This window comes from Lepidochelys kempii, chromosome 1 (assembly GCF_965140265.1).
Source record: "Lepidochelys kempii isolate rLepKem1 chromosome 1, rLepKem1.hap2, whole genome shotgun sequence".
In the NCBI taxonomy this organism is placed as follows: domain Eukaryota; kingdom Metazoa; phylum Chordata; order Testudines; family Cheloniidae; genus Lepidochelys; species Lepidochelys kempii.
In genome coordinates, this window is record NC_133256.1 from 212,177,692 (window position 1) to 212,200,772 (window position 23,081).

At 44.7% G+C, this 23,081-nt stretch overlaps 1 protein-coding gene and 1 long non-coding RNA gene across 2 annotated transcripts; both read right to left on the reverse strand.

Moving 5' to 3' along the window:
- Positions 1-3,436: 3,436 nt before the first annotated feature.
- On the reverse strand, positions 3,437-8,913 carry LOC140905769 (uncharacterized). The gene is made up of 3 exons (XR_012156939.1): positions 8,756-8,913; positions 7,237-7,340; positions 3,437-4,089 (listed from the first exon to the last, which is right to left on the reverse strand). It is a non-coding gene; the product is annotated as an uncharacterized lncRNA (long non-coding RNA).
- A 2,821-nt stretch (positions 8,914-11,734) lies between these two features.
- Positions 11,735-19,934, reverse strand: LOC140905773 (killer cell lectin-like receptor subfamily F member 1). The gene is made up of 6 exons (XM_073329233.1): positions 19,865-19,934; positions 18,469-18,564; positions 17,613-17,759; positions 16,187-16,335; positions 15,973-16,079; positions 11,735-11,864 (listed from the first exon to the last, which is right to left on the reverse strand). The coding sequence occupies exons 1-6, from the start codon at positions 19,932-19,934 to the stop codon at positions 11,735-11,737; spliced, it is 699 nt and encodes a 232-aa protein (XP_073185334.1).
- Positions 19,935-23,081: the final 3,147 nt, after the last annotated feature.

Consider the following 23,081-nt stretch of genomic DNA (forward strand, 5'->3'; position numbering starts at 1 on the left):
ACATGCAACAGCGGTTTAATTCCAGCATTTTAATAAAAGTGGTATAATTCGTGGCGCAGAAACTTGCCAGTGTAGACATACCCTGAGTCTCAGTTACACATCTGGGCAGGTCCCACAATAGGGTTGCATAAGTGTAATAGAGGGCAGAAGTTTACTTGCAGAATCTTGATTATCTAGGAGCTATTGGCTTTATTTTCGGTTAAAATACTAACTAGTGCTCAGTGTTTAATGTCCAATATCCATTGTTCTAGATTCTTTTCACCAGTCATACATAACTCAATGAAATCTGTGAATATCAAAATGCATTAATCGTGAAAGAAGTTTAAAATGGTTTCAGTAAATAAAAAACTTTACACTTCTCGGGACAATTTCTGTTTTCAGTTACACTGGGGTGATTCCAAAGTAACTCCAGTTACTGCAGTGGAATGACTCTGGATTTACACTGGTTTCTGTTAGAGGGCTTTCCCTCAACACTCCCATTTCCCTGGTTCTTGTCATGAGACAGCAAGCAGCAAAAGACCAGAAGTCCAAAGTGTGGACAATGTAATGTTTATTGGGGTTAGTTTCCAAACAAGCATATTCCGAAGCCCTTCACATCAGTCGGGCTTATCTCTATACGCCGATAGAGTCTGTTGCCCATTGTCCCCCTTCCCAGTTCTGATGCCGCAGAACCTGGCCTGTGTCCCTGTTCCCCATTCCCTATTTCCTGTTCCCATTCCCTCCCCCTTAGCAAACATGATTCCAATTTCCCTTCCCCCCACTTCTTGTCTGACTCCAGTTTATATAGTAATATTCTCAACTATACCTTAACCAATCATTTTACTGAAATTTAACTAACCAATCCTAACATATTGTAACATAATTCTCTAAGCAATGATATCCCACTACCCTAATTAACTTACACCTAGCAAAATTAATTATACTGCAGACAGAAATAATTAAAGAACCAGACAGATTAACAATAGAAAAGTGGGGGCTATAAAGATAAAACATACAGAAATGAGGGTTTGACAACCACAACCATTGATAAGTGATTTCTTGCCAGACAGGATTGTATTCCTAACAGCCCAATACCACCTTATTTCAATGTGACTGGTTTGGAATATGAGGATGTGACCATATGCTTCCCAGCTTATGGCTGCCCCTGCTGCTTAGCCAAGGGCCTTAGCCTAAGAACCAAGCCTCAGACTATTCTAGTGAAAGAAGTCCCATACACAGGCAGACTTGTGATTTTGATTCTTTGTTTTATACCTCAATAACTAGCTAAGTGATAAAAATACACCTAAGTTTTTAAAGTATAGGCCTTTACAGGCAGGCCTGCATATCACTAAAAGGAGAATTTGGCTCAAACCCATATTCCAATAAATAAGTTTAACGTGGTTAAGTCAAACACTTTGTTCTGTTTCAGTGCTAAAATCAGACAGAGACAGAGCACAGTTTTGTTTTGTTTTTCTGAACTAGCGATTGTTTGCATTTGAAGAGTGTAACAAGAACAAGCAACTGGTTCAGCCAGGGTCTTCCTGGCAAGGGCAATTCTATAGTAATATCTCAACAGCAGTGCTTAGCTATGTTTGTTCTCAAATGTTTGTTTTCCGGGAATAAAACTGGCCAGCGTGGCAAGCTGCGGGTGAGTGCAGAGCTCATCAGCAGAGCTGACCATGCAGAGCTCATCAGCAGAGGTGACCATGATGGAGACCCATAATCGCAAAAGAGCTCCAGCATGGACCTAACGGGAGGTACGGGGTCTGATCGCTGTATGGGGAGAGGAATCCATGCTATCAGAACTACGTTCCAGTTTTCAAAATGCCAAAACCTTTGACAAAATCTCCCAGGGCATGAAGGACAGAGGCCATAACAGTGACCCGAAGCAATGCCGCGTGAACCTTAAGGAGCTGAGGCAAGCCTACCAGAAAACCAGAGAGGCAAACGGCCGCTCCGGGTCAGAGCCCCAAACATGCCGCTTCTGTGATGAGCTGCATGCTATTTTAGGGGGTTCAGCCACCACTACTCCAGCCGTGTTGTTTGACTCCTTCAATGGAGATGGAGTGCAACACGGAATCAGGTTTTGGGGACGAGGAAGATGATGACGATGAAGTTGTAGATAGCTCACAGCAAGCAAGTGGAGAAACCAGTTTTCCCAACAGCCAGGAACTGTTTCTCACCCTGGACTTGGAGCCAGTACCCCCCGAACCCACCCAAGGCTGCCTCCTGGACCCGCCAGGCGGAGAAGGGACCTCGGTGAGTGTACCTTTTAAAATAGTATACATGGTTTAAAAGCAAGTATGTTTAATGATTAATTTGCCCTGGCATTTGCGGCTCTCTTGGATGTACTCCCAAAGCCTTTGCAAAAGGTTTCTGGGGAGGGCAGCCTTATTCAATCCACCATGGTAGGACACTGTACCACTCCAGGCCAGTAGCACATACTTGGGAATCATTGTAGAACAAAGCATTGCAGTGTATGTTTGCTGGCATTCAAACAACATCCGTTCTTTATCTCTCTGTGTTATCCTCAGGAGAGTGATATCATTCATGGTCACCTGGTTGAAATAGAGTGCTTTTCTTCAGGGGACACTCAGAGGAGCCCATTCCTGCTGGGCTGTTTGCCTGTGGCTGAACAGAAATGTTCCCCGCTGTTAGCCACGGGGAGGGGGGAGGGGCTAGCCACATGGTGGGGGGAGGCAAAATGCGACCTTGGAACGAAAGCACATGTGCTATGTATGTAATGTTAACAGCAAGGTTTACTGTGAAAGAGTGTACCCATTGTTCTCTAAAATGTGTCTTTTTAAATACCACTGTCCCTTTTTTTTCCTCCACCAGCTGCATGTGTTTCAAGGATCACAGGGTCTTCTCCTTCCCAGAGGCTAGTGAAGATGAGAAGGCGAAAAAAACGCACTCATGATGAAATATTCTCCGAGCTCATGCTGTCCTCCCACACTGACAGAGCACAGATGAATTCATGGAGGCAGACAATGTCAGAGTGCAGGAAAGCACAAAATGACTGGGAGGAGAAGTGGCGGGCTGAGGAGAGTAAGTGGCGGGCTGAAAAGAGGGCTGAAGCTGAAAGGTGGCAGCAGCGTGATGAGAGGAGGCAGGATTCAATGCTGAGTCTGCTGGAGGATCAAACTAATATGCTCCAGCGTATGGTTGAGCTGCAGGAAAGGCAGCTGGAGCACAGACTGCCGCTACAGCCCCTGTGTAACCAACTGCCCTCCTCCCCAAGTTCCATAGCCTCCTCACCCAGACGCCCACCACCTCCACCACCCCTCCCGGCGCTTCTCTCCTCCACCACCCCTCCTGGGCTACCTTGGCAGTTATCCCCCTATTTGTGTGATGAATTAATAAAGCATGCATAAATATGAAGCAACAATGACTTTATTGCCTCTGCAAGCGGTGATCGAACGGAGGAGGGGAGGGTGGTTAGTTTACAGGGAAGTAGAGTGAATCAAGGGGCGGGGGATTTCATCAAGGAGAAACAAACAGAACTTTCACACCATAGCCTGGCCAGTCATGAAACTGGTTTTCAAAGCTTCTCTGATGCGCACCGTGCCATCCTGTGCTCTTCTAACTGCCCTGGTGTCTGGCTGCGCATAACCAGCGGCCAGGAGATTTGCCTCAATCTCCCACCCCGCCATAAATGTTGCAGTCATTTCTTAGGTCTCATTATGGTCAATGGCCCATCAAGTCTGCTACAATTGCTATCAGTATATCAGCCCTTCCCTCGGATCCTACCAGCGTTCTGTAGGAATTATCACTCTTCTCCATGTAGGGATGACTGCTCTCTTTATCAGTATCCAGCTGGCACTGAAGATGTGCATTCATGAACCCTACCACAATGGCTCTGTTTTCTCTGCTGCTACCATGATCCTGAATTTCAAAATGTTCAGATATTGTGGACTACAGGCCAGTGATCCACATGTGAAGAAAGTCAATGGATTTACACATCAAGCTCTGTTTTATGGAGAAAGTGTGCTGGACTGAGGCAGACCCACACTGCAGAGCCAGTTCCTGAGTAACCTGCACTCTGATGTGGAAATGGAGATTGAATCTCTGTGGGCACATTCTTCATGACCTGATAGGTGTACAGGAAATCTGAAAAACCACAAGAAAATAGGAATTAAGGCAGAAATTCCAGTCTGAAAATTCTAAAATAAATGATCAATGCTTCATTGCTTATGTCATTTAAAACTGGAGCTGACAAAGCCCCAGAGAACACATTTTAGGGAACCATTTGACATTTGTCTGATTCAGGAGGAACAAACATGTTGCTTTGTCCATCTCTCTGTGGGTCAGAACAGGAGTAGCCTGTGATGGTGCACCCCATAAGGTTTTATGGAAATATGCTTATGAATGTATATATATGACATAACTGGAATACGTTTTATGCTACATATGCCATGTAACATATCTCTGTAAAGATTACGATCTACTGAATCTAGTCATCCTATTTATATGCATCTACCATTTTTGTATTCAAAGTTATGAATATTGGCTGTGTACTTAGTTGATTTTTAAGTCGCCTTAGTAAAGCATTTGGTCAGCTTCTTGAGAAAGGAATGTGCAAATTAAGTGCCCAACCAAGAAACACTTAACAAACCATGGATCTTGGAAGGCTCCAATCCACATAAGAAGTCTTCCTGGAGACAGTAAAGATAGCATGTGGGCAATGGCTGCTGCCTGTAAAAACTGAGTCATGCATGGACATGTGACTTGCCCATGTGACTCCAAAACTCCATCTTGTAGCTGGACTTTGCATAGGAGAGAGGAGGGGGTCTCCACCCACAAGAGAAGGCCTATTTAAGCCCGTGGGAGACCCCTCCATTTTGTTTTCAGCTGGCTCAAGAAATAGCATCTCCACCCCCAAGGATACCTGATAGAAACTGGAAAAAAAGGACAGTAACTACAGGGGGTATGAGTGATTGCTAGACCCAGACTAGAAGAAGACTAGTCTGTAAAAGGAAGCTTACTGGAATACCTCTGAGGGTGAGGTTTTATCTGTACTCAGTTTCATTACTGTATTAGGCTTAGACTTGCATGTTTTATTTTATTTTACTTGGTGATTCACTTTGTTCTGTCTGCTATTACTTGGAACCACTTAAATCCTACTTTCTGTATTTAATAAAATCACTTTTTACTTATTAATTAACCCAGAGTATGTATTAATACCTGGGGGGGGAGGGCAAACAACTGTGCACATCTCTCTATTAGTGTTATAGAGGGCGAACAATTTTATGAGTTTACCCTGTATAAACTTTATACAGGGTAAAACGGTTTTATTTGTGGTTTGGACCCATTGGAAGTTGGGTATCTGAGTGTTAAAGCAGGAACACTTCTTAAACTGCTTTCAATTAAGCCTATAGCTGTTAGGGGACATGGTTCAGACCTGGGACTGGGTTTGTAGCAGGCTAGCAGGTCTCGCTCAAACCAGGCAGGGCACTGAAGTCCCAAGCTGCCACGGCAGGAAAGCAGGGGCAGAAGTAATCTTGGCAAATCAGTTGGCAGCCCCAAGGGGGTTTCTGTGATCCAACCCGTCACATAGCCTAAGGCTGAGTCATCACTCTATGCACTCTGTAAGCCTCCCTGTCTGGGCTCAAATGGGAGATAACTGATTAAAGACTGGGTGATCAACCAGTTAACAAGGGGATTCAGCTCATCAGCGGGGGCAGTTAAAATGGAAACAGAATGGGACAGGAGGAGGCTGGAAGGAAGAGCAAAGAAGCCCAGGAGCTCAGAAAGGTGAGCACACCCCCCTCCTCTCATCCTGTGTCTAGGGAGTAAGTAGAAGCTTGGGGAAAGCATTATGTTTTGGAGACCATGAACGTGTATATGACATTATAATTAAAGCACATGATGTTGGACTTAGAGAGGAGTGTGTGTGGGCTATTTGCAAAGCAAAACACATGGGGAGATGGAGCATACCATGTGACACTCGTATATGGAAAACTCCCACTATTGCTTTGTGTGACACCCTTTCTAAAGAAGGTTACTTTAGTCACAGCTGGATGCTAGGTTACTGGAGCTGCTTGTGTGTTTGGAATGCGCAAGGCAGTTCAAAATCTAAAATGGTATTTCGATATGAAAGAATGGCCCAGACCATCTCCATGGATGGAGAGGACAAAATCCCAGCAAAAACCTAGTGAGGAATCCACGGAAAGGGAAAGTCCCACCTGTAGCATAGGTCTCCCGATTTCCAGACTTCAGAGAAGCCTCCTCTGCTAGGTTTTTGAGGGGTAGAGGTGGAGGTGGCCACCAACTTGGTGGAGAAAATCATCTAAATTAATGCTACCTCAGGCATTTCCCAGTTCACACTGGGAACAAATCTTTAGTGGGGCTTCTGGGGACATCTGCTAGTGCTGGAGCCCTTATCAATATAGCGCTATACTACAGAGAGCTATTAAAAGAGTACAGGACCTCTGGATCCTAGACGATTCACATACCGGGTAACCTCATGGAGTTTAACATATTGCATAGGTAATTCCTGTTTAAAGAACAATCTTACCCACTAAAATTACTACTGTCAATTTCTCCTCACATAAGGTGGAAATTTATAGATATAATGGATTGTAGTCATGACTGTAGCAGCATAATGTGCATATAGTCAAATAAAAGGCAGGCAACAAGATTAAATGAAACAGATTGATCCAGATCTGCTCTCATTTAAGCTGGTGTAAATCTGAAGTAACTCCATTGCAGTCAATGAAGTACTTTCAGATCAGCATTGACGTAACAGAGTAGAAAGTGGGCCAGTGTCTTGATTTTACTGTTACCATACACACAGCAACAATTTCAATATCTAATTCTTCTCTCCTCTTTAACTAACTAAAAAGAAGCTGAGCTCTCTCCTAATGAACAAAGGAAAATGATACTTCAGGGGGACAATAGCCTCAGCTTCTGTGAAGAACAACAGCATTAGGCCAGGTCTACACACAGACTTTGTACTGGTATAATTAGTTCAGTGAGGGGCCTGATATTTTTACTGAAATAGTTATGCCAATATAGCCTTCCTAGTATGGACACAGTTACATCAGTATAAAGGTGATTTTTACTAGCATAGCTTATTCCTCTTCCCCTAAGTACATTTATACCAGTATAACTGTGTCCACACTTGGGGTGGGGTGGTGGTGGGGGTCCACTTTAGATGGTAAAGGTAAAGCAGAACAACTTTTGTGTGTAGACAAGCCCTTAATTTCTCACTTTCCTTACTCTCCTCTTACATAGCACATTTGAAAGAAAATTTACAGACTCGTATTAAGTGTCTCTCCATTCACCCAGTAGAACTTGGCTCCTTTCTTGCGCAGCCCAATCCAAGAGTCTCTTGTGCGTATTCGATTCATTATGAAATTCTAGACAAAACATATGTCACAATGAATTTCCACACTGAGAAGTGCATCTTTTCTGATTCCATTCAGTATGGAAGAGTTTCCGTTCTGAAAATGGGTTCCTACCTTTATTTTAGAGATACCGGGGATCTGATTCTCCACAGCCCTGCACTTTGTGTTGTCATTTTTGCCTGGCCAAGTGGGTCTAAAATGACACCATTCTGAAAAGGAAGGGTTTTACCCCATCTTTGTACAGATCTAAATAGCCACACAAGATACAAGGAAGTGGACAATCAAGCCCAATGTGTTTTCTTGATTAGATCGCTACTGCTCTATTGCTAAATTTCATTGCAAGAAACAATTCTAAAAGCACAGAGAGGTCACGACCTATAGTCAATGGAGGATGAGCCAGTTGGCCATGTTATTGGACAAACAGAGCCTTGCTCGCTGATCAGAGTAGACCAAAATACAACTTCAGCCAGTCAGAAAGAAACCACCACAATGACACTGGTATATCCTCACCCCACCTCACCTCATGCTCCGCTACCCCTGCAGTTGCAAAAGTACATAGATCATTAATATCATCAGCTGTATATCATGGATAACAGATAATACAATGCTCTGAAGGATAGCAAAATATTTCAGTACAATGACTTCACTCAATTAATAGTGGTGAGGGGTGAGAGTAGGTGAAATCTAAGTAAATACATATCTAGATTAAGAGATTACAGTGTTTAAGTACACGGGGCCTAATTCACCATTTTCCTGATGGAGTTTTATGCCAGGGTAACTCTACTGATTTCAGTAGAGTTACACCAGCATAAAAGTTGAGAAATACAGAACAAATATCCCTTACCTTCCCAGTTGTTCAATTTTTACTCTTGACTTTGGCGATATCATTTCACCATTTCATTCTATTTTCTTTCTGGGAAGATCAGATCTAAATTCTGATCCTGCACTCACTGAAGTCAAATTGCAAACCTCCTATTGACTTTAGGGGTACAGGAGACCCTAAATTTCTAATAAGTAAAAAATTATTATTAAAAAAACAACATTTAGGCCTTTCTGTTAATTAAAAAAGAAACACAAAAAAAGTCCATCTCAAATTTTTTATTTCCTTTGATGATTACTTTTAATACATGCCCACTTTGCAGTTTTAATTTCTGAAAGCTTCTTCCACCCCATCTCAGAACATGAATGGGCTTCTGTGATGGATGCTGATGGAAAACAACCTATATGTCATTGAACATGCTGTTTGCGATTTGACTTCTCTGTTAGTGACAAGCAGCTCTGTCACATGCTATGTTGGATTCCAGCATATTCTGATATTCCAGGATGTATGGGGGGGGTAGAGAGGGAGGAAGGGGGAAGAGTGATACAATTACAGGAATCGTTGGGGTGAGAGAAGGGATGCTGTATCAGAAGGATGGAAACCTTACCATTTCTTGTTGGCTTTCAATCACAGCAAGAGAAGCCCTGTGTGCAGAGCAGAAGCTCTGACTGGAGTCCCAGTCTGCTTGATCTTCTGAGAGGTAATAACATTTCTTTCTGTAGTATAACCAGTCATCAGGGCACGGCTCCAGGTGAGGCAATCTGAGAGGATCTTTATTTGAAATGAAGTGAATATTACTATCCTAGTACATAGCAAATGCATAGGACTGTGTTTTATTCACTATTCCCTAAAAACTTCACAGCAAGCTGGTCTTAAATTCTGTGGCAAGGCACTTTGGTGTCTGTGATACTGCCAGAACAACCTGGAAATTCTGCAGCAACCTCTAGTATATTAAAAAATGGAAGCTTGTATTGAATTAAAGATGAAACTGAACGATACAATACAATATGCTCTGTTAATTATTTAAAATATTAAATTCAATTTATTTTACTTTCTCCCTAAATTATCAATTGACAATGGGCTGTAAATTTCTGTATTGAAAATACACAGCTAAAAGTTGGCAGGACATGGAAGGGCAGACAGCTGAGTGAAGAATGTTTGGGGCTTTGAGGCATGGGAAGTGGTTTGAGATTGTGAGAGATGCATCCAATGAAGTGAGCTGTAGCTCACGAAAGCTTATGCTCAAATAAATTGGTTAGTCTCTAAGGTGCCACAAGTACTCCTTTTCTTTTTGTGTAAGGCAGTGGTGCCATCTCTTGAAAGAGGATAGCACCACCTCCACAGTCTGATATTAGCCCCAGCCACTCATACTGTAGATGGGAAATGCATTTAAATGGAAAAAGAAGCTGAGAATTCACTGTAAATCATGGCTAATACAATCACTACAGCAGTCCCCTCTACTCTTTGTTTGAGATTGTGGGAAAGGCCGATTTGCTGAAGATTTCTGCTGAACTGATCAGCAGTGAAAGAGAGCAGTGTTGATAAATTGTAATTAGGCTTCAGAGACAACCCTCAATGAAGGTGTTAATGGCTACCATTGATCATAGACCTGGCTAAAGCTGATGCATGCTCTCTGCATAAATAAAGGCACAACCATATGCCTTTGTGTAGAGATAGATGAAACAAAAAAGCTACTGTCCAAGGCAAGGGCCAGCATGGCAAGACCTGAGTGGAAGATAAAGCCATGTGAGCCAAGGGATTTCCCTAGGGCCTGATTGCAAACATAGGCTGCAAATATTGATCGTTTGCAGCTGTGTGCGTGTGGTGTGTTTCAGTGAGAGAAAGCCGAGAGAAAGCTAGCAGACAAACAGTATGTCTACACAGCAAAGAAAAACCTGCAGCTGGCCCATGCCAGCCAACTCAGACTCGCAGGGCTGGGGTAGTTTCATTGCTGTGTAGACTTCTGGGCTTGGGAGGGAGCCCGAGCTCTGGTACCCTCCCACCACACAGGGTCGAACCCAGGCTCAGTTGTATTTGCATATCCATACCTGCTAAGCTCCCACATTGAGGGCCTTGATGCAATAACCAATTAAGTCAATGGCAATGTTTGCATTGGAATAGGCCATATGTTTTTAAGAGGGCATTTCGGGAAAATCCAGTCAGTGTCATATGCTGAGGTAGTATATAATAGAGCAGAGGTTCTCAAACTGTGGTCTGCGGACCACCAGTGATCCCCCAGCTGCATTCAGGGGTTCACGGATAGTTCCCTCTAAGGTGCGCATCTGGGCAGCCGTACGTGAGAGAGTGAAGGGCCAGCGTGGATGCACTAATTAGGTGTCTGGACCCTGGAGAAAACGCACATGTAAGGTGAGGTGGTGGCCTTGTGGGGAATAGCGGGTAGGTGGGAGGGGAAGAGGGGGTGGGGGGAATTTGGAATGTGCGGGGCTGCGATGGCCAGAGAAAGAGGTGACTTTCCCCAGCTCCACGGCTGTGGCTGGTGGGGAGAAATGGTCCTCCTTTCCTAGCCTCAGCTCTGTGGCTGCTGTGGTGGGGGAGAGACCACACTCCTTCCCAGCCCCAGCTCAGGGGCTGCTGCGGCGGGGGAGAGAGGGAGAGACCCCCCCTGCTTCCCAGCCTCAGCTCGGGGCCTGCCACGGTGGGGGAGAGAGGGAGAGACCTCCACCTCCTTCCCAGCCACAGCTTGGGGACTGCTGCGGTGGGGGAGAGAGGGCACATCCATCACATTAGAAAGGTAAAACTACTGATATTAAAATATGAGTTGTGTGCTTTTATTTGTAGAACAAAAAACCTTAATTATTATTAAGGGTTTTTTTTATTATAACGCTTTTATCCAAAGAGCTTTACAATAGTTAGCTAACGGTACAAACAACATTTGGAAAGATCATTAAGTGGTCCACTGAGACCCTTAGAAATTTTCAAGTGGCCTGTGAAACAAAAAGTTTGAGAAGCACTGGAAGAGAGTAGCTGGAGCACAGTGCACTCTGGGATGTTCTGTTGCATAGAGAACTGGGAGGAAGAAGAAGCAGCCAAACTGGGTTAAACAGGAACAATTAGGGTCCCATCTGCACTGAATAAAACTGTGGTAAGTGGGTTACAGATATGTGCCAGCCTAGGCCACTGGCAAGGGTGGCACACAACTGCAATGGTTACTAGCCATGTGGTATGTGGACATAAAGGAACCAGTTCATTAATGACTGAGCATTCAGTGGTCCAGCATACAAAGAGAGAGAGCCAAGACAGTGCAACATTCAGGCTTTATTCCTTCCTCTACATGTACTTTCTTCTCTCATCAAGCACTTCCTGAAAGAAAAGTTCTCTAAATTTCTAGATGACAGCACATACAATCCAACAGGATATAACTGTTCAACACATCAAGACTTTTAGAATGATACCTTACAAGGCATACTTTGTACAAAACATATAATTATATCACCATGGTGAATATGGGGTGCTAGGATGTTGCTTTGGAGTACAGAATGTCACAAGTGCCCTCTATTGGGAAGCAATCCATTTGAACATATAGTGTGACAAGGCTTGCGTATGCAGCTAGTCCTCCTGCAGTGTTTCAGAAATCCAGCAGAGTTGCCTTTTTCTTACAGATCCACTTGTATGATGAATGACAGCTATCCGCATGAATCTCCTGCTTCTTGAAAGCAGCACAGCCCCCTCCACCTTTTCTGTCTTTCATGGTAAAACTGGGGGCGGGGAGGGAGAGGGATCTCAAAGATGAGCTAATAACTTCTGAAATGGGGATGAGGAGGCACCTTTATGCTTTTGGATTTACAAGACCAAACCCAAAATCAGGAATTTTCAGATCTGGGTTCTGTTTTCTCCGAACCATCAAAGCTCAGGTGTGTTTGGGTACAGAGTTCTGATTTTGGACCACCTCTACCTAACTTTTAAGCTGGTTGAAGGAAGCAGTAAGTTTTTGAGATAGGTTTTGATTTAGTGTTTTGGTACAGTTAGAGCACATCTCCCCATATCTAAATGGATACCAGGAATGCAAATAGTAAGCAACAGGGGTTGCAACCGAGGCTTGATGGATGCCTACTAACTAAAGCTGGACAGAATTCCCCCCCCACCCACCCACCCAATTTTGAATTTTCAGTGAAAAATCAAAACCAATCGTATTTTGACCAAACACTGACATTTTCATTCCTTCAGGCTGGAAAGAAGCTGCTGCCAATTGCAGAGGAAACAAGGAACTTTCAGCCAGAGTGAGCAAATCACAGAAACACTGCCTGAAGCAAGGTAAGTGCCTAGGATTCCTTTAGCAAAGGTCAGTCAAAACAGAGTTTAAGATACAACAGTGCCCCTTGAAAGTCTCCATTTGCTCTCAGCAAGGACCAGCAAGACCAGAAACATTTCCCACCACGAGTATTAAGGCTTCTTCTGCTTTCCTGCCACACACACAAGTGATATCTCTGCCCACAAACCAACCCTTGCTCCTACTAGAGTGCCAGAAGTTTGTCTGCGCTGCTGTAACCCAAAAAGAAAAGGAGGACTTGTGGCACCTTAGAGACTAACCAATTTATTAGAGCATGAGCTTTCGTGAGCTACAGCTCACTTCCTCAGATGCATATTGTGGAAACTGCAGCAGGCTTTATATATACACAGAGAATATGAAGCAATACCTATTCCCACCCCACTGTCCTGCTGGTAATAGCTTATCTAAAGTGATTTCCAGCACAAATCCAGGTTTTCTCACCCTCCACCCCCCCACACAAATTCACTCTCCTGCTGGTGATAGCCCATCCAAAGTGACAACTCTTTACACAATGTGCATGTGATATATGCCATCATGTGCCAGCAATGCCCCTCTGCCATGTACATTGGTCAAACTGGACAGTCTCTACGTAAAAGAATAAATGGACACAAATCAGATGTCAAGAATTATAACATTCATAAACCAGTCGGAGAACACTTCAATCTCTCTGGTCACGCAATCACAGACATGAAGGTCGCTATCTTAAAACAAAAAAACTTCAAATCCAGACTCCAGCGAGAAACTGCTGAATTGGAATTCATTTGCAAATTGGATACTATTAATTTAGGCTTAAATAGAGACTTGGAGTGGCTAAGTCATTATGTAAGGTAGCCTGTTTCCTCTTGTTTTTTCCTACCCCCCCCCCCCCAGATGTTCTGGTTTAACTTGGATTTTAACTTGGAGAGTGGTCAGTTTGGATGAGCTATTACCAGCAGGAGAGTGAGTTTGTGTGTGTATGGGGGTGGGGGGGGATGTGAGAACCTGGATTTATGCAGGAAATAGCCCAGCTTGATTGTCATGCACATTGTGTAAAGAGTTGTCACTTTGGATGGGCTATCACCAGCAGGAGAGTGAATTTGTGTGGGGGGGTGGAGGGTGAGAAAACCTGGATTTGTGCTGGAAATCACTTTAGATAAGCTATTACCAGCAGGACAGTGGGGTGGGAATAGGTATTGTTTCATATTCTCTGTGTATATATAAAGCCTGCTGCAGTTTCCACGATATGCATCTGAGGAAGTGAGCTGTAGCTCACGAAAGCTCATGCTCTAATAAATTGGTTAGTCTCTAAGGTGCCACAAGTCCTCCTTTTCTTTTTGCGAATACAGACTAACACGGCTGTTACTCTGAAACCTGCTGTAACCCAGTTTCCTATAATCTTGTCATGCCTTCTCACCACTTTGTTATGTTAGCTGCAACTCAATACATACACAGTTATACCACATCCTTCAAATAAAGCATGAACAGATTTTACAGAAAAGAGAAAAAGTGAGAGTGAGAGATTTAATGTTTTACTGAGAAATGCTTTACAGAGAAGAGAATAGAGACAGTGGGAGAGTGGGATTGTAGCTGGGTATGTGAACTGTGAAGTTGAGTACCGGAAAGAAGCAGAAAACGGCAGGGGTAATGGTAAAAGAGGGCTCCGGAGAAAGCTTCAAAATGTGACTCCAGAGCACCCTGCAGGCTCAAAAAGCAGAAGGCAAATAAAAATCACACCACATCTATTATTTGTACATAATCTCATGATTTTAAAGCCAATCTTGTGATATTTGGTGAGTCTAACTCAGGGGTCTAACTATGGCACGCGTGCCAAACACGGTACGCGAGCCAATTTTTAATGGCACGTTGCTGCCTGCCAGACCCGGGCAGACAGCAGCGTGCCACTAAAAATCCTGCCAGGCCCGGCCCACTCTTTTCCTCCCCCCCCCCCCCCCCCGTCCCCCGCTCTCTCCTTGCAGGGCAGGCAAACTTCCCACTCCCCCGGCCTCTTCCCCCAGCGTGCTGGGTTCCTGCCCCTCCTCCTCTCCCTCCCTGCGGCTGATCAGCTGACGGCCCTTACTATGGAGGGGGAGAGGGAAAAGCGGAGCCACAGCACGCTCTCTGCTCTGGGGACCTTGGGGAAGGGGGGTGGAATCAGGGCATATCCCTTCCAGCCCCCTGCTGTGAGCTGTTCAGGGCAGGGGGCTGGGAGCACCCCCACAACCCCAGTCCACACCCCCAGCCCTCTGCCCTCACCCCTGCACCCCCCCCACAACCCCAGCCCTCTGCCCTGACCCCTGTGCACCCCCCCACAACCCCAGCCCTGACTCCGGCACCCCCCACACATACCCAGCCCCCCCATGCCCTGACTCTTGCACCCCCCACATCCCCACTCCCAACCTGAGCACCAAACGGGAGCTCCTGCACCCCCCGCCCCATTCCCACCTGCACCCCTCGCACCAAATGGGAGCTGCCCAGGTAAACGCTCCACACCCAAACCTCCTGCCCCAACCCTGAGCCCCCTCCCACATTCTAGCTCCTGGCCAGACCCTGCACCCCAACCCCCAGCCTGCTCCTTCACACCCAGCCCTGTGCTCAGTGCACTCCCACCCTCAGCTCAGTGCAGAGAGAGAGGAAGAGAATGGGCTAGAACCAGGGAGAAGATAGGTACCTGCTCTATGTGGGCAGGGCTGGGATCCCAGACTGGCAGCGGGCTGAGGGGGGCCGGCAGCCGGGACCCTGGCTGGCAGGAGCCGGCAGACGGAACCCCAGGCCGGCAGCGGGCTGCGCGGGCCGGCGGTGTAAGATCAGCATTTTAATTTAATTTTAAATGAAGCTTCTTAAACATTTTGAAAACCTTGTTTACTTTACATACGACAATAGTTTAGTTATATAATATATAGACTTATAGAGAGAGACCTTCTAGAAAACGTTAAAATGTATTACTGGCATGCAAAACCTTAAATTAAAGTGAATAAATGAAGACTTGGCACACCACTTCTGAAAGGTTGCCAACCCCTGGTCTAACTCATGATTTTTGAACATTTGGGGTTGGCGATACTGTGAGTGAGTGAGTGAGTGAGTGTTCCAGTCATGAGAAAAGAGTTAGAAGGCTGCTGGTCAGTGGCAGATGGTAAATGGGGTAAGTGTAAGTGTGGGGAGGCATTAGTGGGGGGATGGGAAAGTGAGTGTGAGACTGAGGGGAAATATGAGGGAGGCAGCAATGTGAAGTGGGAAAAATCAGTAGGGTTTAGTTTGAATCAGAGGCTAACACTGACCGAAAAGGATGTATCAAAAGGCTAAGGGAGGGCATGTAGTGCTCTTTCTACCTGAGATACACAACGTGACCAGGGAAAAGTGAGTAGCAGCTCTGTGGGATTTTGGTACTTTTCAAGCAAACGTATATGAAGCTCAGCCTGCTTCAGCACTCAAGAGCCTTCTTAGGCTGAGGTATCAGGGTAAAGGGAATGACACAATGGGAGCAGCAAATTGTGCACTAGGGCTGGGCAAACCAGTTGCTTTAGAACTAATTTAACTTCAAGAAGAAAAACAACACTGACCTGTATCCTTGTAATTTGGGGTCATCAAGCCACGTCCATCCTCCTTCTTTGAAATTTAATCCAATCCAGTGAAAACTAGCATCTTCATACTGGGTACTGAAAAATCCCTGTGGGTGAGATGATAACCTGAATATGTAAGTCTCTTGCTGAAATCCAGGAGTGTGGTGTCTGTTTTGCTCCTCTTTGAAGAATAGGGCAATACTTCAGTACTCACCATTTCTGCCTCACTTTCAAAAATCAGGAGGCTGGATTTCCTGGCTGCACAATAATCTTTGCTGGCCTGCCAGATTTTCTTCTCCTCTGAGAAGTAGTAACATCTTCCTCTGTACAGCAGCCACTCAGGAGGGCAGAGCTCATGCTCTGTTCCCGCAAGGGCATTCGTATATTTTTGGTCCTTTTACTATTCTTTACATTAGTACATTTTTTAAAGTTTATACCTGTGAAAATTCTCAATATTATAGGCTTTTCACACAAACTATACAAAGCTTTGCTGTTCTGTAGTTAAGAAAGGAAACTGAGCATCAGGATAACTAGATGCTGATCTGAACTCTGCTCGTAACTTGCTATAACCTTGGGGAAGTCATGTAGGCCCTCATTTTCAACACTTCGGGTGCCCAGCCTGAAGCTTTTAGGGGCTGCTTTTCAGAGGTGCTGAGTATCCACAGCACACATTCACTTCAGATGGAGTTGTGGCTACTTAGAACCTCTGAAATTCAGGTCGACCATGTCTCAAGTTGGGCTCCCAAAATTAGTGGAGAGTCTTGAAATTTGAGCCTATCGATCTATGACTTCGTTTACCCATCTGTAAAATTATTATAACAATACTTATGCTGTCTTGTAGAGATGTCGTGAGGCTTAGGTAATATTTGTTAAACCCTTTGAGATCCTTGAATGAAACTTGCCTTATACCTTGGTATTAAAGGACAGCTTTCCGTTTTTTGTAGTGCCCAGAAAAATGCACCTAAGTTTTTGCACTCACAACTATGGTGGCAAATCCAACAATTTAGAGGCATAAATAACTGAGCTGCAACTACATTTTTGTTTCGATTTTTGTGCTCAACTAACTATGGGCACAAAAAAATGCAGGCACAATTTTTGTGGGCCTGATTTTACCTGCAAAAAAACCTCTTAGTATTGTATTGCCTTTCACTGGTTTGTCTCAATAAAGCTACATACTTGAAAGACCAGAGCCGTTCAGCCCCTGGAACACCAAGGCCCACAGTAGACTGACTGCTTTTCCAGGTGTTTGAGAACTGCATCAAATGTAGGTACCATTTACCCTTTTAAAATAAAAATAAATGCACACCACTGTAATATGTGCACTTAAAGGACTTTTCCTTGCCAGATTCATAGAAATTACTGCTCGTTTGGGTTCACCACCAGTAGAAACCTGCATTTGATCAGTTTTGTGCTCTCCCTTAATTTACAATGTGGATGTGGCCGTAGGCTGAATATTAGGATTACACTGCTCCCGGGGCAGTGTAAGCATACCTTCCGCATAGTGAGCAGCCTTCTACTACGTTGCCTGCCCCTGCTCCCACTGAAATCAAAGGGAGTCTTGCTATTAACTTCAACTGGAGCATGATGGGACCCAGAGATATGACAAACAAACATCTTCTTGCAGAAATATTTTATCTCCTCACCCTGTTTATTTCCACACAGATTCTCTTTCAGTCTGCTCAGTACCAACGAGTGAGCTCCATGGGTATCTTCCACTGAAGTGTGGTTTGCATTATGTCTTAGTGACGCCTCTGTCTTCACAGCCTTTTCACAACACTCCCTCAAGGCTTACACACAAAAAAGGAGATAAATTGATGGTTAATAGGGACTTTGGTTACATAAAATGAGGGGAAAGATGGTTTTACAGCTAAGGCACTGGGCTAGGAAGTAAGAGATCTAGGTTCCCAGCTCTCCCTCAGCCTTCCACTGTGACTTCAGATGAGGTGTTTATATTCTCTGTCTGAAAAATAGGGGTAATGATACTTCCCTTACCTGACAGGTGGTGGTGAGGATTCATTCATTATTGATGGTGAGGCACTTGTGTACTACTGTAATGGGAGCCTGTGATAGCAAGGGGACTGGACTCGATGACCCAGGAGGTCCCATCCAGTCCTATGTTCTTATAAGTAGACAGATAAAATGTTGGTAGATGAGGCCTGGAAGGGACAGGCTAGCTCCGCACCATTTTATTATGCAGAGTATGGTCACTGGGGAAAAACTAGATATTGACAATATGATTCTTCTCACTATACCTGTGAAACTCCACTGACTTCACTGGACTTATTCCTGATTTACAGCAAGGTATGGGAGAGGAGAATCAGGTCCATAGAACGAATACACCTTTTGGAGTTGACCTTCACCCTTCTCAACCTCAGATCAAAGTGATATCAGATTAATCACTCATCTGAAATTGCCCATCACAAACCCAAAATGCCAATGGCAATACAGTACAGAACTCACACTTATTGACTGTGCCATTTGGGTAGTGTCACTCACCTTGCAGAGCTAAGACGATTGCAACTCCTTGCAGCAGTGCCTTAGTCCCTAGAATTAGAGCAACAATGCACCAGCCTAGCTGCTGAGAGCAGGGACCTGGCAATAAGAAATGAAAGAGTTTGGTTTCAGCAGAGAGAAGCTGCTGTACGTTAGCTCTGTTCCAATAAGTGTCAGTAGCTGGGTAGTTTAGATCTGAATAGAGGTGAGAGGTGCCCATTGGTAAAAAGGAGTCTACAAGCCAGGCTAAAAGGTCCCTTTTGAACCCTGATACATTGTTAGAGGTGCTGCTGTTCAGAGAAGACAGAGTAAATTTTTTGTTAAGCGACAAGCAGATTGTGGGTTGGGGTGGCATCCTTCAAAGAAGATGTTAAATTATGTGCCTTTCTGCCCAGGTCCACTGGAAGTATGGTACTGTCTTGTGAGAAACTATGTTCTTTTGCAGCGTGAGAAGACTAGCACTTTTCTTCCCTACACTGATGAACTGGCAAGGTGGAAGTTCAAGATCACATACCACTTTGAGAAAAAAGTTAGGGGATAACTGACCGGAGAAGAAGGATGATCTTGTAGCTAAGATGTTGGACAGGGGTTTGGGAGATGGGAATTCTATTCATGTCGCTGCCAGAGGCTTCCTGTGTGACCTTGGGCAAATCATTTAATATTTTCTGCTTCCCAGGAGTGTTGTGAGGATTAATTCATGATGCCAGATCTTCAGCTGGTGTAAGTTAGTGGAGCTGACATTGAAGCTACTTTGATTGATATCAGCTGAGACTCAGGCCCTTATTAGGCTGTATGGCCCAGATCTCCAAGTATATTTAAGTGCCTATCTCCCATTGCTTTTAGTTGGAGTTAGGCACCTAAATACCTTTGAGGATCTGGACCTATGTCTTCTTTCTCAACTTTATACTGATCCAAGGTATAGAAGCAAACACCAAGAATAGTTTAGATAACACTGGTGCTGCACAGAAATATTTTCTTTACACTTGAAATTGAACTTGTCCCCTAAGAGTCTATTAAAAAAAAAACAAAGCTATTTCCACTAGGATCTATATTTCCCTTTGAATTTCATATTCAGCAGCTTGAGATTTGACATCCAACAGTAATCTCACTTGCAGCAGTGTATCTAGACTGGCTTCTGTGAAATTACTCCAGGATTATGCTGGTGAGATCAGAATCAGACAGCGGAGTGCCTCACCTGTGGCTTCTAATGCATCGGCATCTAGAAATACTAAACCAAACTTTTATTAAGATAGAGCCAAATCTTGCTCTCACTTGTATCTCCTACCCAGAGTGGAAAGTCTGATTCTGTGCAGAGAAAGATAAGAGAGGAGAGAGACAACACAGAAAATAAACTCCATATCTGTATTTTGTATCAAACACACAGGTGTCTTAATCCTACCTGTGTAGGAGCTTTGTTTCCTTTCTTTGAATTGTGGGGTTGTGTAACCACAACCAGCCTTATCCTCCATCTCTAGGTCTCTAGAGTATGAGCTTTACTGCCAGGCAACTACAGACGGCAAGTACATACAGGAAGGGAGCAGGGGCAGGTCTCTTGAGAACTTCTAGGGGAAACTACACAGCAGATTGGCTATCATCATTTCCTTGTGACTACTGCCTCGCTTCGGGATCATAGGTGCCTCCTACCAGCCACAGTCAAGGCTGGTTTAATTCACTATTCACCTCCTCAGGCTGAGTTCATACTAGCAAGCATGTGAATAGTCTCATTGAATCTCCATAGGATTATGTATCTGCTTAAAATGAAGGATGTGCTGAAGAGTTTTGCTGAAAAGGGATGTGATAATTCACATGTGCTTGAGTGCTTTGCTAAATTGGGGCCAAAAAGATGATTTCATAAATATGTTGCCTTGTTCCTACTGTGCATATCTCTGACCTTCCCCTAGAGTCACAGCAGGAAGTGCGTCAGGCACAACAAGAGCCTGAGTTAAACTGTGGGGAAGGCAGCCAGTCAGAATGGATGTTCTCCCCAGGCAGCGATGAAATTTGCATGAGGGTTGAAATTTCCTGAGTCATCCCCAGTCTGACTCCAAGAGAGGCCAAAACTATGCCACAGGATATGTAATCCCAAACTGCAGTTATGGCCACTGGGGGGTGGGGGAAGGATTGGGCCCTGTGCACTGGGAACATACACTCTCAGGGTTATACCTGCATCTTTGTGGTATGGACACCTATGCTACTGATTCCATGTCCTGGGACAGGCCCTCCTGGACTGCTCTATGCATATGGCAGCAGCAGAGGTGGGAGATTGATCCCAGCAATGTCCTTGTTCATATGCCACATGTTCCCTGTCACATCCTGCATATGGATATGGCTGTTGTCCAACAGTATGTCAAGTGTGTGTGTGTGTGTGTGTGTGTATACTTGTACATGGTTCCAGGAAAGTCCAAACAGGGATATTCTTGCTGGATTTATCCCAGTGTCCCTATATCCTGTGACTCCTGCTGGGTGTTCAGTTGGACTCTGCTCCATTTCTGGGTCTCAGACTTTAAAGCTAGATGGGACCATCATAACCATCTAGTCTGACCTCCTGCACATCACAGGCCACCACGCATCCACTCCTGCAATAGGCCCATAACCTCTGGCTGAGTTACTGACGTCCTCAAATCATGATTTAAAGACTTCAAGTTACAGAAAATCTACCATTTACTCTAGTTCAAACCAGCACATGACCCGTGCCCCATGTTGCAGAGGAAGATGAAACCCCCCTCTCCAGGTCTCTGCCAATCTGATCAGGTGGAAAATTCCTTCCTGACCCCAAATACAATGATCAGTTCGACCCTGAGCATGTGGGTAAGACCCACCAGCCAGACACCTGGGAAAGAATTCTCTGTAGCAACTCAGAGCCTTGTGTGTTTTGTGAGGGTCTTGTGAGTCTTTTCTTCCTGTTTCTGTTCCCTTTCCCCTCCTGCCTGGGGTTGGATTGGCTCAGGAGTGAGCTCTGAAGATGTTGCTGGTGCTGTGTTCAACAGCAATGACCAGGTTCTGAGTGACTGCTCTTTGTCTCTGGCTGGTTCATGTACCACGGCTGGTGAAATGAATAATTGCACAGCAGCTGGGTAGGGTGGTGTGGGGGAGTCGGGGCGGTCACCTGGTCAGGCAGTTAAAAGCTCAGGCCTTTGGAAAATGTAGCTCTGAATCTGTAGGGATCATGAGGCAGCCTCCTCCCCATGAGACAGGTCTCCAGAACACATAACACCCACTCTCTTTAGGGACCAAAGGGTTCCAATTTATATGTAACAGGGTCTGAACGAGCTCTCCCCTGACAGCTAGTGATGACCTGGGGAGGGGAAAAGACTTCAGGAGCAGACTGTATTTACATGAACACACCTACTCTGCCTAGCTATCCAGCAGACAGAGCTGTGTTGCCAAAGTGATCCATTTTGTCTGGTGTTGGGTTACAAATCACTTTACTATTGAATGCAGGGGAAATGATTATATTGTCCTTATTGTCTGAGCAAAGGACAGCAGAACTGTGCTTAGCCTGCCCTGACTGAGGAGGTTACCCTCAACTGAACTGCACTTGATAAGCAGGGGGTAAGGGGCTAAATCCTAGTGAAAAAAAGAGACAGGGTGCGGGTAGGTGTTCCTATCTGGTGGTGTGGATTCTACCTAAGAGTCTTGGATGCTATTCAACAACCCCTCCCCTGCCCCCATTTAAAGACAGAGCTGATTAGACTCAAATGTGAATCTTTTTTCTTTCTGAATCATTCATACACCATCAACATGTTGCTTACGATGCAAATAAGGCTCCACCATCCCTACCTGTCCTGGGAAAATACATGCGAGACTAGAGGAGTAAAAGTAAACCGAGCTGAACGTCCTTTGGTTCTGTCGTAGAATTCGATGTGCAGATGCAGAACAATGCTCTAACCAGACCCTTTGTAAAGAAGAAAATATTTCTCAGGAAACGATCTATCACCCCAAGGGCTGGAGCCTGTGTGTAGGGAGACAACTGACTGCTTGATTGTGGAATATGATACAGAAGGGAAATGTGGTTATATAAACACACTCTGATTTTTTACAATGGCTAGGAAGGCCTGAGTGGATTTAAGAAAAATCAGCTTAGTGGCAACTAGAGAGAGAACGATCTGCTGTTGCTTCCCATCCTGACACAAGACTCCTGAAGGGCTGGAGAGACCATACGCTTCTGAGCAGTAACACACCGATATAGAACACTAACTTCTGACTCTATGGGCCTGATTCCCCATGGCCTGGCACCATCCATAGTCATTTCCCCCTAAACAAAGCGAGTGCAAAGTGAATGGAAAATACTGAAATAGTTTATGAGGTGGGAGAACTCATCAGATTCTGACATCACAGTCAGTTGGGAGGCACCATGGAAGGGAAACTTGGGCAGTTGAAAATAGATGGGATTTTTATTCAGATTCTTAAAATCTCTGGGCCTGATTCCCCACTGCAATCACTCCAGTTTTATACCAGTTTCACTCCCCTGACATCACCCAGTGTCACAGCCTCGTCTTTGTACAATTGAAATTGGTTTGTATTAAAAAGCAATATCAGGCACATTTCACAGGCAGTGACAGGAAAGAGTGTGATCAGATACAGAAGTTTTCTCCACTTCCTGCAGTGACATTCAC